The following is a 15,360-nucleotide window of genomic DNA, read 5'->3' on the forward strand; positions in this document are numbered from 1 at the left end:
CTCGCAAAGAGCAGGATTTCTACTGCCCCTCGCACATACTTTTCTCTTCTTCTATATATATTAAAGAAATGAACAATCTGTGAAGTGAAACTTATACCAAACATCAATATATAAAGAGTACAAGAACTAACAACTTGTAGCAAACGAATAAATTAAATGATAATATTAGTAAACCAAAATAGAGAAAACAACATTAAAATCTTTTATTCATCATAATATCAAGAAAGAAATGATTAAATGAGTAACACAAACCAAGACAAAAAGCATGATAGAAAGCTCGGTTTTCTTATTGCACAAACATATTTAAAATCTTTTAACAAATGACCACGTACGACAAGTTCTTATAATTCAGTTCCTTCATGCCTCACACACGTAGTTGGGTTCCCTGATATTGGTACACCGTGGGATGTCCACATCCTTGCCTGAGATTAAATCCATCTGGTGTCATAGAAAGTCCAGTGCCAGTGCTACACCCATCCAGTGCTAGTGCTTGCTCCATCATCACAAGATTCTGAGCTTGTGTGGCGATGTTTCTCTTGAGGTCCTCCATTCCTGTTTTAATAAGATCAAGTTGTTCAAATCGAAGATCATCAACCGGAGTCTCCCACCAGAACATGTCTTGTTGTTGCTTGCTTAGTTTTACGAGCTCCTCCCCTTGTTTTTTTTGCTCCTCACAATAATCAAGCAACTCAGAGAGTTCCGTGTTCAGTAGGCGAACCCTAGCACTGGTAAGAGCTTGTATAAGTTGAAGCATGGTCAAATTCGTTGGACTGGGATTTTGAGCATTGAGGAACTTCTCAAGGATTTGCTCAACATTCGGATATCCAAATGAGAACACTTTTTTCCCAGGTGAGAAGACGATGATTGCAATCTCTACACCACAGAGGGTGCTAAGCTCACTCGCTTTATTGAATAACCCAGAACGCCTCTTGGAGAATGTAACCTTGAGATTACTTTCCTTGCTCATTTTTGCCATAACAATCTTTTGGCGACCCTTGCTCTTTGTTGCCATGTTTCTCTAGCCTCTTTAGTTGATACAATGAAATAGAACAATAGATTATAAAGGGATGCTACCCCTTGGGTAGGTTCAGTATTGGAAAAAGCGAGAAAATATTGGTGTCGAATATTTCATTCTATGAGCATTTTACAAACTTACATTGCCAGATCATATGATAATCTTTCAAATGGAAAAAACATATTAATTCATGGAATTTTCTCGTAACATTAGTATATATTACGGATCCTTTATTCCTCGTTGGTGTACCATTGGGTTATTACAGTTGTTTTGGTATTCAACCAGAATAAATCACTCCTTTTTCCAAAATAGGCCATACTTATAATTCCTTTTTTGTTTAATTTTTTTAAAAGTAAAAAACATATGATTGGTCTATTTACTCAAAGTGTTTATATATTCCAAGAAAAAGTCAATTGAACACCAATAAAAACAATACAAAACCGAAAATCTATCATATATTACTAAAATTAGGCACTAAACTTCTTTTGACGAAATCGGTAAAGTCTTGAAAATTTTCCCAAAAGAACTAAATGGTATATTTTAGTTTATTGTTTTTGGCCACGTTGATTAATATATTTATCAATATTATAAAATGCCTATTTTATCACCGTTTATTATGAATATATTGAATTCAGTTCAAGTAGTGGGAATATTAGTCCAAAATGACACACCATAATTCTGAACTAAGAATATATAATATTTTCTCAAAATACTTTTAGTTTCAAAAATTGTAGAAAATTTAACTTAGGTAAGAATATGTTGTTCATCTCGTTGGAATAATTTTTATTTTTCCTTCTTTTGCGTCCGGATTTATTTTTAAAATATTACACTTAAACGTCCATGGTAAATTTTAGTGTCACAAATACACTTATCTATCATAATGAAAAAATTTATTTCTATAACAGGCACGATTTTATTGTTAGGGAATTTTATTTTGAAATATAATTAAAAAACTACATATCAAATAATGGACTTTATTTATAAAGATATGCTCAGAAAAGTAATCTACATGTATGACGAGGGACTGGTGAAGTAACTTTTTATAACCCATAAGAGAAAATTAATTACCCACCATAAAGATTTTTTTTTTCTTTTTCAAAATATAGATAGTTTTTGTATGTAAAACAAATTAATTAAAGTGTACACATGTTATGTTCATCTAATCATAATTCTTTTATTGCTTGACACACATTGCAATTGTGCTAGTTCAGAAATTTGGTCTATTCTTGCTCATGAAGATTTGAAATGCATGGAATCATATGGTTGTGATTTGTATAGTGTTAATTTTTAAGGATACGGGGTTATTATCTTATATTTTTTGACAAGTTAGAAATATGGGTAAAACTATTAATGACATGACTTTATGTGTAAAATCATGAATTTTTTTTTAAAGATAGTATCAAGGGTATGGGCAACATAATTTATCTAATATAACAATATTAGTATATTACGCCATATATGGGCAAATAAGACACCCTTACCTTAGAACCATTTTTTGTTATGGCAAAAGTACCATTTCATCCGCCAGTGCTACCATCTCATTAGAGCCATACAGAAACACTAAATTAAACAAAGGTAACATTACTTTAGTGTTACCTTTTGCTTATGGATAAAGAAATATTTAATTAATTAATGTGGGCTGCACATGTAATTATTTAATTTATATATTCTTATTAAATATATATTTAATGGGTTAAGTTGTATGGAGTAGACATAAAAATTGGAGTATTGGAGTAGAATATTGGAAAAAATATAATGTAGTAATCAAAATTCAATTTTTTTTGTCCTACAATATTTGTAATCATTCTGACAACCCGCAGACTATGTTCTGCAATATAAACATTGTAAACAAAATGTAGAACATTTACTTTTATAAATCAGAGAAAATTATGTTATCCAATATAACTAATAATCCGGACATGAATTTTAATACTTATTAAAGTGAAAAATATTATTGATTGATTGATAATTTTGTTTAAGACAACTTATAAATGATAAATTACATAAGAATTTGGATAATGAAAGATATTATTGTTGATTAAACTAAAAAATTGTAACTCGTACTCCAATACTCCATTGTATACTCCATAGAACTTAACTCTTAATTTATATCTTTATATTGAGTAATTATGGTGAGCTGGAGGTGGGTCCCACACAGGGTCCAGTCCTAATGTAATGTAACACTAAGTTTTTTATATATAGCTGAACTGCAACACTAATGGAATCACCAAATGTAACACTAATAAAAAAAATTCTCAAATATATGCATCAATCCATTACCAAAGCAACCATTCAATACATCAAATGTACCAAAATACAATTCAAATCACCAAAACCTAATACTAACAACCCACAAAAGAACCTAATACCAACCACCAACAAAATAAACCCATATCTCCAAATGTATCACCAAAACAAACAAGTCTCCAAAATCATTCTTCCCCAATTAACAAAATACAATCCAAACCAACATACCAAAACACAGTATCAACCAAGTCTCCAAAGATATAACCACCAACCAAATAAACCCATAATTCAAATCTAATAAATTAACAACTCTTACGAAATATTCATACTACTGATTTGAATAAGAGAAAGCTAAGAGGATGTCCTCGCAGTCCCAGCAGTGAGTGGTGTAGCATTTTCGTCATCCTCGCTTGAAAGAGTGGAACAAAAGTCTCCAATGTCCTGATTCATGCTGGATTAGCTTTTGCCAGTTTTTTGAGGACCATTGACACTTTATCTTTGACTTTCATATTAACATCTCTTCCAATTCAGCCTCAAGTTCTCCCTGATCTTCGTAGTCAACTCGAGCAAATACGGGTCTAGGTCTGCAGTAGCCGAAGTCGAATCTGATTCCATCTTCTTTTTCTTACTCTGCAAGAAAATTTGTGTAAAATATCGCGTTTATCATTGCATTAAAATTTTTACAAGTATCTACAATTTTGTTTTTAGGTGTAGTTTGTGATTGAACTAAAGTGTTATATTTTATTCTTAACTACCTTAACATTACCCGTTCTATTATGTAACAAAATTTTACCAAATAAATCAAACCAAAACAACTACTCATTGACAAAGCATTTTTACATCTCCTAAGTTGCGGAACAAATCACTTTTGTTTTCCATGTACCATATAAAAGGAAAAAAACAAATAAAATACTTACGTCTCTTTTCTGCACTGCAGCTTTAGTCTTGTATTTTCCACCATCTTCTCGATCACGGGATTCCAAATATATGGCAGCCTTTGATGGCGATGCAAGATTGGGATCAGTTGTTTTTTGTTATAAAGTAAACACGGTATTTGTTATATGTAATTTTTTTAACGTTGTACGTCAAATGTTCCGAAACTACTAAAATTGACTAAATGGTGAGTGCAGTATTTAAGTTCTTTAATAAATTTATGTGGATATTTATAAGTATTTCAACACCAAAATCTAAGCTATTAATGCAACAATTATTCAGAAAATGACTTAGAGAAATGGGAGTCCACAGACGTGCACATCTTAATATCAAAACTTAACATCGAAATGAATAATTTATTATGATGATATTAACAAGGACATACACATACCAACTTCTCTCCAACCTCTGCACTGCTGCTGACACCCAGAGTGATACTCTCAGTGTTTTGATGATCACACTGCCAGCAAGCTAATAGCATAAAGCTGGTGCTTGTTAGCGAGCTATCAAAGATACATATACATGTGCTAACAGTTTGGTAAGTTTCAGTATTATGTTCAACTATCAGCAAGCTTACAGGATGTCATTCAGGCTTATTAGCAAGCTCACAGCATGAACAGAATAACAAATGGATAAGGATCAAAGTCGAAAAGCATGGAGATTTCTTAGGATTCAATTTGTAAGGACTTTAATATTTATATATGACTTATATAAATATTAGAGCTCAGTTTTAAATAAGAGTTTTAAACAAAAACAATTTCCTAAACTATAGGAGAGTTTATCTCTTACTCGATCTTATCTATAACTACTCCTATTTGATTTCTAAAAGGTGGTTAATTTATAAACGTTTTTAGTGAGAATTTTACAATGTTCTTTTGCTCTTACTCAGTAAACTATACGTTGTTCAAACGTTCATCTTTCAAGCAAATAAAACGCGAGATATGTTAAAATCAAGAACGTTGGAGATTTGTTGAATTATGACGGTTTGGAATGATGGTATAAATACTTGAGTGTGGTTGCCGTTCTGAAAAACAAGAACACACTTCAAGCTTTCTGAAATACAACATACTTTCATTGTAAAATCTTTACTTGAGCTCTAGTACTTATATTTTATTATATATCTATATTGAGTTCATAGTTTCGGTTGTATTACACTCATACATTGTATTGTTCAAAGTGTAAAGGTTTGTTACTGTGTATCCAGCTTGTGAAACAAGGGAATAAGGGGACTAGTTAGCTAGAAGAGTATACTTGGGAAGTATAGGTCTTGGAGAGCTTTTGGTTCGTGGTTCAGGGGTTTCAGCAAGCTGATAACAGGAACAAGGGTTAAAGGGAGTTATATTATTGAATCTTGTAATTGTTGACATTTCTTGATTAATAATATAATCTCTTACCAGTTGGTAGGGGACCAGGACGTAGACCATTAGGGATAGGGGTCGAACCCGGCTAAAATTCTCTGTGTTGCTAGCTTACTGATTATATCTGTTTTGCATTGCATCTGCATTGTTAGCTAGCTGACTGTTTACTCTGAAATTAACAGCAAGCTGTCTGTGACAGTTTAACTATTCGGTAACAATTAAAAATCGGTCATATTAGCCATAACACCTATTCACCCCCCCTCTAGGTGTGTAATTTAAATTGCTATCAGAGCTGTGTTTGTACTAATACTTCTGTAACAGGAATAGTATCGATCGATATGGCTGATCACTTTCAGGGAAAGTCCGATTTTAGAGCTTCTCTACTCACGGGTTCTGACAACTACAATTGGTGGAAAGGCCAAATGGAGGCTCATCTGTCCAGAGATCCCCTAATGCGAAGAGTGGTGCAAAGACGTCCCTATGAATATCTTGATAAAGATGGCAAAGTCAAGGACGTTGATGTTCTCACAGTGGACGAGCTATCAAAGGTTGCTGCCAACGGAAAAGCAAGGAGTAACTTATCAATGGGCTCAATCAAGCTGAATATGACAAGGTCTCTTCTCTCAAAACGGCAAAGGAAATTTGGGATGCATTGGAGACGTATCATGAAGGCTCTCAACGCTTAAAGAAGGTCAAGCTCGGAAAGCTCATGAAAGAATTTGGAAGCTTCGCTATCAAGAAGGGAGAATCCATTCGGGAAAGCCAAGCTAGATTCCAAGTTACTCTTAACAGCCTTGAAAGACTTGGCAAAAAGATTCCTCAATCGGAAATCAACATGAATATTCTAAATGCAGCTCCATTCGAATATGGTGCCAAGGTCACAGCATTGGAGTCAGCTCTCAACATTGATACTATGGATCACCTAACTATATTTGCTGAGTTGGAACAATTTGAAGCTAAAATTGAAGCTAACAGTTCAGAAAGCAGCAAGCTGCCAACAGAGAAAATGAAGAATCTTGCACTGCACTCCTCTGTCAGCAAGCTGGAAACGGATGAGGAAACAGAATCAGATGAGGATCTAGCTCTTATGTCCACAAAAATCAAGAGAATGATTGAAAAGAAAAATAAAATGAAGAGAGAAAAGGGCAAAGCTTTTGGTGCAAAGAAAGATCCAAAGGATGATGCATGTTTCGAATGTGGCAAGAAAGGACATTTCAAAAGGGATTGCTACAAGCTCAAGAACAAGCCAAAGCCGCCTAAACAGCAAGCTGATTTCAAGAACAAAAAGAAATCCAAGGCACTTCTAACTTGGAGTGATGATGAAGATGAATCAGCTTCTGAGGATTCGTGATGAGTTGGTGAACTTGGCTCTTCTTGGTCTCGATGGCTCAATTGATTCAACTGATTCGGATACGGACACTAATAGTGAGGTAAATTTTATTTATTCCGAATTACATACTATTGATACAACTACTTGTGAACTAACCATGCAGGATAAGAGTTGTTCATCAATAATGGAACTCACTGATCTCAAGAATGAGAATTATGAGCTCGAGAACGAAAATGTTCATTTGAAGAAAGTCATAAGTGATTTCTTGAATGAAAAGAGTGCCAAGGCTAGTAGTGGAATCATTGCTACCCTCAAGGAATAGATCTCTCAACTTGAAGGGAACAACATGCAAATCCAAAGAAAGAATGATACACTCATGAAGGAACTCAGCTCGCTGAGAGCAGATCTTAAAGCTAAGGATGCAAGCTTGGAGGCATTCGAGTTGAGCAAAACTCAAAGCTTAGCAGAAATATCTATTCAAGCTGAAAAGATCAAGTCATTGGAGCAAGAAGTCAAAGATCTTCAGAAATATACCTTCGCTTGATCTTGGACAGCTTCTGCCCAAAGTCTTCTTGGCAGCTTGATCTCCTGCATCAATGTCCTAGCTGTTTCTTGTAAGGACCTGTTCTTACGCTCTACAACTCCATTTTGCTGAGGTGTACGAGGTGTTGAGAACTCATGTGAGATTCCTCTTTCTTCACAATAAGTAATGAAATCTTTTTGGAATTCCCCACCATGATCACTTCGAATACCTACAAGGCTTGTATCTAGCTTGTTCTCAAGCAACTTGATTAGTTTCTCAAATTCACTAAAAGCACAATCTTTAGTATGCAAGAATAATACCCAAGTGAATCTAGAATAATCATCAAAAATAACAAAGGCATATTGTTTACCTCCAATACTCTTATAAGCTTCGGGACCAAAAAGATCCAAGTGAAGAAGCTCTACAAGTTTAGAAGTAGATACCATTTTCTTTGCCTTATGTGGAGTCCTTGTTTGCTTTCCCAATTGACAATATAATAGTCAATCGTCGACCATTTTAGTCGGTATAATAGTACCATCTTCTATGGCCATCCAAACTTTGACTCCTTGAGATCTTGCATATATTCTAAATCTCGTTTTCCAAGTAGCAAAGTTTGTGCCATCAAATAGAGGAGGTCTAGAATTTGAAAGACTTTCACTACATCCGATAGCATTTATATAAGCCATATCGGATCTACTTTTCTTTGTGCTTGAAATTTAAATAGCACTTTTTAAAAGCAACTGCTCCGATGCCAATTGTTAGGTCCCGATAGAGTGTAAATTAAGCTAGAAGGGGGGGTTGAATAGCTTAATCACTAATTCAAAAATTGATGTGGTGTAATAAAATTTATCCCCCTTTTGAATAGCTTTTATCGAGAGTATAGGCAGTTAATGTGTGCGGAAGCAATGTAAGAGTAATACGACACACGAGACTTTATCCTGGTTCGCGGTGGCTAACTCAACTCTTGGAGTCCACTCACCCCTACTCCAGTCCCCGAGCTCCTCCCCGGACTCGAGATTTTATCTACTATAAAGAAACTCCTTTACAGTAGGCGGAGAAGCCTTTACAAATATATATTTTGGAGCGTAACTTCCCGTTACCTCCTCACTGTAAATGTAAACTTACAAGACTCGTCTTGGAGCGTAACTCCCCGTCACCTCCTCAAAGTCGTTGTACTCCGGGTGTAGTCTTTGAACTTCTAAACTTTTGCAGGTCTTGAATCTTAGGTCTTAGGTCTTGGGTCTTTCCTCTTCCTCACGGTGCAAAGACGACTAACTCCCCATTAGCTCGTCTACGACTTGGGTCTTAGAACGAAGATCACCTCACTTCACTTCACCTCACTGCAAAACTTAGAAAACAATATCTACGACAAATAACCTTAGTTTATAAAAAGGGTTTTGGACTAGACGCAACTAGGCCGATAGTGGGTATATATATATGTTGATATATATATTTAAAGTATACTTTCCGAATGATTTAGAAAGATTTAAGTATACTTGATGTTTTACTCCAATACTAAAGATGAGTATATAGTTGGAGTAATAAAAGTCTTGTAAGCTTTAGTCTCGCTTAAGACTTGTATAATACTTGTCTTTTTGACTAAGTATATATTACTTCGAATATACGTCTATTTTCGAAGTGCGGATTTAAGAAAGTCTTTTGATTTAGCTCTTTGGCTATGGACTCTTTTTAATACAACTCTTCTCTTGGTATAGTCTTTTTAGACTAGATTAAATTGATTTAGTGCGTAGAGAGAGAGTGTAGTCTTTCTTTAACTTTAGCATAATATGATGATATAGCCAAACTAGAATCCGCAATTACAACAACAATAAATAATAACAATAAAGTGCAGAAAATAAATAGCGGAAAGTAAATAAGTTAGTTGGCTATGTTAGTGCTAAGTAAAGTTAAAGAGTTAAAGTAAGCCTTTTAGATTTTCTTCCCACGCAACAATACGATGATAGTTGGGAATAGAATCAAGCTTAATAAAATTGATTTTGACCGTCATAAAATATTAATCTCGTTTTTGAGATTTATTATGAATCTTTAATTCGTGATAAGATACAAATCGTTGTTCGTTTGTATCAAAATATATTTGAGTATATTCGAAAGATATAAACTTTGTTTATGTATATAACTCAAATATAATGAATCTTAGTTTGTTTAAATATACACCAAATCTCTAGTTCGTGTATATATATTTATATTTCGAATAACACGACTTTGTTAGTTCGTGTTTGAAATTAATTCGAAATAAGAAATCTCTTTTATAAGAGATATAAGATGAAGAGCTTTAAGATGAATAGGTCGAGAATCTACTACAAAATTGATCTTAGGAAACACTACTTGCATAGCGTTTTTTTTATGCGCTATTTAAGTAGTATACTTGCATAGCGTTTTTCCAAAAAAACGCTATTTAAACTATTTTATATAAAAAATGTATATACATGCAGACACTAACATAGCGTTTCTTAAGTAAACGCTATTGAAGTGTAAACGTACATAGCGTTTGTACAAACGCTATCCAAAAAAACGTATTTTAAGTGATTATATATTTTTTTTGTTTTGAAATATTAATACATATATAGTGCTTCTACAAGCGCTATCCAAGACAACGTATTTTAAGTGAATATATATTTATTTATTTCTAAATACCAATACATATATAGTGCTTGTAGAAACGCTATCCAAGATAACGTATTTTAAGTGATTATATATTTTTTTCCATACAGTTCTTGTAGAAACGCTATCCAAGATAACGTATTTTATGTAATTATATATTTTTCTTATTTCTAAATACTGATACGTATATAGTGTTTGTAGAAACGCTAACTAAGTACTTTTATTTTACTTTACTTTTATCAAAATAGTTTTCATTAATTCTTATCTTTTGTGTGACGACCTGAATTTTTAGAAATTATTTTATTTTATATTGATGTTTTTTTTCAAAATGAAGGAATAAAATCTTATATTTTATTCCATTTTGAGTTTATAATTTTATTTATTTACATATTTTTCGGGTCAGTAAGATATCGAATATAATTTAATTCATATTTATTCGTACTAACATTTATATTTAGATTTAAATTACAAAAAAAATGAATTGTGGTAGTTTTATATTTTGAGTTATTGAAAATATTTCAAATGATTATTAGCAAATAAAAGAGATTTTCAAACAATCGTTGTTATTTATAAAATTAAATTTATTTTCATATCAGAGGTCAAGAATTTTAAATATATAAATGGAATTTTCTTAAAACCAATTATTTGTTAGAATTTCAGTTTTTATGTTTAGAAAATGAGAAGTAAATTATTACTGAACTGTTTGTACCGTAAGCATGATACAACGGGCAAGGGGTGAAAAGAACAGAGCACAGTATATGGGGAATGGAAGCAAAAAATTAGGGTTTTTGTAGAGGAGACGGAATCAAATCAGTAGAGAGGTTTGAAGATAATTAAGGATTTATGATTGAAGGTTGAATATGTGTGTGTGTGTTTGAACGATGATGGTGGAAGATTTATACGGTGCCGTAACCGGTGGTGGCTATGTGTGGGTTCGAAAGAATTGCAGGGGGTTTGGGGTTGTTTTGGCCTAAATTGAAAGCGGCGGTAGCGCTGGTATGCAGGTGGTCTGTTGCAGCGATGGACTGCGTAACCGCGTATGGATGAAAGGAGGGATGTAGGCAAGCTGTTTGATTAAATGTCTGTGAGGGAGAGAAGCTAGCGAAGGTGTGGTATTTGGGCAGTGTTAGCGCGGTTGTCGGAGATGGGGATCATGGAAGCGGCGGCAGCCGCAGGAGGACGGGAGGGAAGCTAGGGAGGTGGAGTATGCGGAGAGAAGGCAGATGGTTATTCCAAAGCAAGTGTGTCAAATGTTTTCCAGGTTGGCCTTTTAACCAGTCTTTTTAACCAGTTTAATAATATGTTTCTGTATATCTGAAGCTCTTTGTACAATGTATGTTTCTATATTGTCTACAAGGTAGAGGCAGTTAAAATTTGGATAACTTTTTCATGGCAAGGTTTGGTCTAATTGTAATCTAGTAAAAGTATCACACCCTGGTAATGGCTTGTCTAGTTTTGGCTTTACTGTCTAGGCAAAAACTCTGACGGATAAGGCAGCTGTGATATTTCATATTTGGCAAGAGAGAAATAGGAGATTATCTGCAAAGCAAGGTTGTCACCCACTGGTCAGGTTGTTCTTATATGCTAGTCTTACACTGAGTTTGTTTATTGAAATTTTGCATGCTATGTATATTTGCACCCACCATCTATGCCGTGATCTTCCATGTATGTCATTATTAATTTGCAATGTGTGTTTATGCAATCTATGTAGTATTGTATGTGTGTATTTATTTGTGTATCGAGTCTATTGCTATTGTCTGCTTGTACAATCCGTGCAGTAGCTTGGGTATGTTTTTGCGTATTAAGTCTATTGCATAATTTTGGTTAAACAATTTCTAGATGTTGGATATCCCTATGATTTGGAACAGTGGAGGGTTTGATTCTTGCTTGCTGTTCTCTGCCTTACTCCATCTATGCATAAACTTCCAGGTAATTTTAGCCTAATCCTGGCATAGGCATCTTAGAAATATGCTCAATGATTTTTGATTTTTAGTTATCCGAAAATTGTCTTTTTCTCTGTGGGTCTACTGAATTCCTAGAGAGAACTTGACACAATGATTCTAGATCATTGTAATTTAGATGAGTCATCACCAAATATTTAAAAAGACTCAAGTTTTGTGGTTGTTCACTCCATGCAGGCCCGATAGTTTTACCAAAGACAAAGTTTATGCGGAGGCTACATGTGCTGAGTTGTTATAAATTAGATATGATGTCAAATTCTTTATCAAGCATTTAAGTCTCTCAAATCTCAAAGAGCTGAGTATTCCATGTGGAATCAAATTTCGTGAAGTTAAATCTGATAGAGGGAAGCAGATTTATATTGAGCAGAGTAAGCTGTCCTGCGATGGAGGTAATCATAAAAGGTGATGGTACAAATAACAGGAAGGTCTTAAACTTTGCTCAATTGAAATCTATTGCCGTAAAAGATATGTAGACACTTACATGATTTTACAGCCATGAGAGAAATATGGGTTCAAATTCAACTAACAGCACTGATATTTCCTCTGACCATTTTGGGTTGAGACAAGAAAAGAAGATAATCTGCGGTACATATCATGGATTTCTTATGTAGTTGGATAGTAGTCTTCAGTTATACTAGTTTTTCAGTTGATTTTGATTGTATGTAATTTGTATTTGCTAACAAAAAGTAGTCTAGATTTTGTTGGGTTATTTGTCTTGGCCAAATTTTATCAGCTGTATGACTTGTTTATTCTTCTTTAAATTAATGATATTATTGTTATTGTTTGTAGTTTTATTTTGAATTTGCAGTTATCTATTTTTATTGTATTTAGGAATATTTCAAGAATATACGGGTAAAGAAAAATAACAGTAAAATAAATATTATGATTTTAAAAATATATATCACTTACACAACGTTCCCGTAAGTGCTGTTGAAGTGGTATAATGTGTTGAAAATTATACTTACATAGCGTTTCTCAACATGCTATCTAAGATCATGTACTTGCATATCACTTACTTAGATAGCTCTTTCATAAGCGTTATCTAAGTTTACCACTTGTATAGCTCAAAACAAAACGTTCTCTAAGTTGTTTTTACTTCAATAGCGCCCACTTGCATAGCGTTTAAAAATGCTATGTAAGTGCAAAAAGGAACGTTATCTAAGTTAAAATATGTAGTAGTAATAACGAGCTCTTGTATATATAATGGTCGGTTAAGACTCGGATCGAAGCTAAAATAATAACCACTTACAAAAACGATCGGAAAGTTCGCCGAAAAAATTCGCCGGATGTTCGGCCGGATATTGGCTTAGTGGCGGAACTTGGGCAGCCCTACGGGAGGCCTAAAGTAGTAGTGGTTGAGCTAGTTGGGTTGGGAGAGAGCTTAGTTGTTTGAACTAAGCTTATATAACTAAAACCTTGTATATATAAATATATATGTATAAGAAGTGAGGTTTTAGAGAAGAAGTATTTTTAGAGAGTGTTTCTAGAGATGAAAGAGAGAATACTTCTAAAATTCCCAGCAACTAATTAGCTCTTTAGCTTGTGTGGGGTGGTATTCATAGGGAAAATTTGGGGTAGTGGGTAGTGGAAGGTGATGTAAGGGAAAATTTGGGGTAGTGGGTAGTGGAAGGTGATGTAAGGGATGATGTAAATGGGTAGGTGATGTAAGGGATGACTACATTGTTCTTGTCCACTAGCAACTTGACAACCAACATGTGACACGTTATCTTAGCACTTAATGCTTGGAAGAGGATAAGGCACACACCCCAATGCAACCCAATTAACTATTAATTAATGATTAAGTATCGTTAATTAAAAATAGCTTATTTCTAAACATCTCCAATAAATCCAAAAAAAATATGACAATTTTTTAAATATTGGAAAATGAAAATCTGTGCAGTTTGGTAATTTTTGGTCAAAGTCGTCTAGGTCAAATGCTCAGTCAAAACTTCTCGGGTCAACCGTTCGGAAACTCACCCCGACAAACATTCTCCAAAAATCACGAAACTTTTACCTAACATACATCACATCATAAAAATGACATCCCCAAAGTTCCAAGTCATTCTAGAAAGTGGAAGTATTTTATCCGGAATTAAAACGATAAAAACCGCTTTTCGGGTATGAATAAAATACGTAAATCCTTTTGACGATTTGTAAAATATTTTTGGCTAGAATTTTGACTTGAATAAATACTACAAATATATTTTCTTGAGAATCAAATAGTTTGGAGTTTATGGAAAAATTTTTGAGCAATTAAATTAATTTCCTTCGATAAATAAGGAAATATACGAAAACCGAGAAAATTAGCATTTGGTCAAAACGAGTAGACCCTTGACTAATTTTTGATACCAAAATACTTAGAATAATAGGAATCATGATAAATCATGATTTTGACAATTTTGAAGTACATTCTAAGTATTAAAATCTTTTTTCCGAAAAATGAATAATTTGAGAGACCTTGGAGAAAATGTTTAATAAACCAAGAAAAATGAATATTAATATTTGACCATCCAAATATTAATGTTTTGATAGAGTAAATCTTTCTTTTGGATAGAAAACAATTTTTTTGGAATGAAAGATTCATTTTTGTATAATTAAAGATAATTTATCCCGTAAAATAGGAATTGGTAAACCAGGGAATAAATTACTTTAATTAAGAGATTTAAAAAATAATGTTACATGAGGGTTTTAAACAATATCAAATCTTGATAATCCTTTTTCGATCTTCTTGCGAGTTTAATTTTGCAATATGAAGATAGGGAAATATCATAGAGTGACGATATCCCTCAGCATGAATGTAACGCCCCCAAATCCACCCTTTCGTGAATTTAGGTCGTCACGGTACAATACTTTCATACACTTGTATTATCATTACAACTCATAATAAAATAAGGTTCACCGTGGACACAACCCCACAGATCTCAGGATCTAATACTCACAAACACCACCTACATAATACAATATTTGATACATTTGGGAAATTTTAACACAAGTCTGAACATACTACGTTACCATCCCAAGAAACAACTTTCAAGTCTATACATCCTCACTTTATATATGATACTTAATTTCTCTTTGCTTTGGCGGACAATACTGTTCATCTGCTTTGTTCCACCCTGTCTAACAATATCAGAGTAGCAAGAGTGAGCAACAGTGTGCTCAGCAAGTTCATAATTAACATTTCAAAAATGATATGAGAGGGGATCTCGAAAGTAAACAATAATCACATCTTTAAGTGAATGAAATAATAATAACAACATTAAATGAATGAAACAATAATCACAACTTCAAGTGAATGAAATTCACTTCACATCATAGTGTATTAAAGAGATTCTGATCTGGCAATTCACCGATAATTTGTAAGATGAAAC

General features: G+C 33.6%; 1 protein-coding gene and 1 long non-coding RNA gene across 2 annotated transcripts; one reads left to right on the plus strand and one right to left on the minus strand.

The window, feature by feature from the left end:
• Window positions 1–364: 364 nt before the first annotated feature.
• On the minus strand, window positions 365–1,012 carry LOC108225933 (agamous-like MADS-box protein AGL62). Its single transcript, XM_017400883.2, has one exon. It carries the CDS (start codon window positions 1,010–1,012, stop codon window positions 365–367), a length of 648 nt encoding a protein of 215 aa, XP_017256372.1.
• A 9,708-nt stretch (window positions 1,013–10,720) lies between these two features.
• LOC108225337 (uncharacterized) lies at window positions 10,721–12,781 on the plus strand. Its single transcript, XR_001807567.2, has 3 exons — window positions 10,721–11,598; window positions 11,868–11,957; window positions 12,167–12,781. It is a non-coding gene; the product is annotated as an uncharacterized LOC108225337 (long non-coding RNA).
• Window positions 12,782–15,360: the final 2,579 nt, after the last annotated feature.

Source organism: Daucus carota, chromosome 9 (genome assembly GCF_001625215.2).
Source record: "Daucus carota subsp. sativus chromosome 9, DH1 v3.0, whole genome shotgun sequence".
Taxonomy (NCBI): domain Eukaryota; kingdom Viridiplantae; phylum Streptophyta; class Magnoliopsida; order Apiales; family Apiaceae; genus Daucus; species Daucus carota.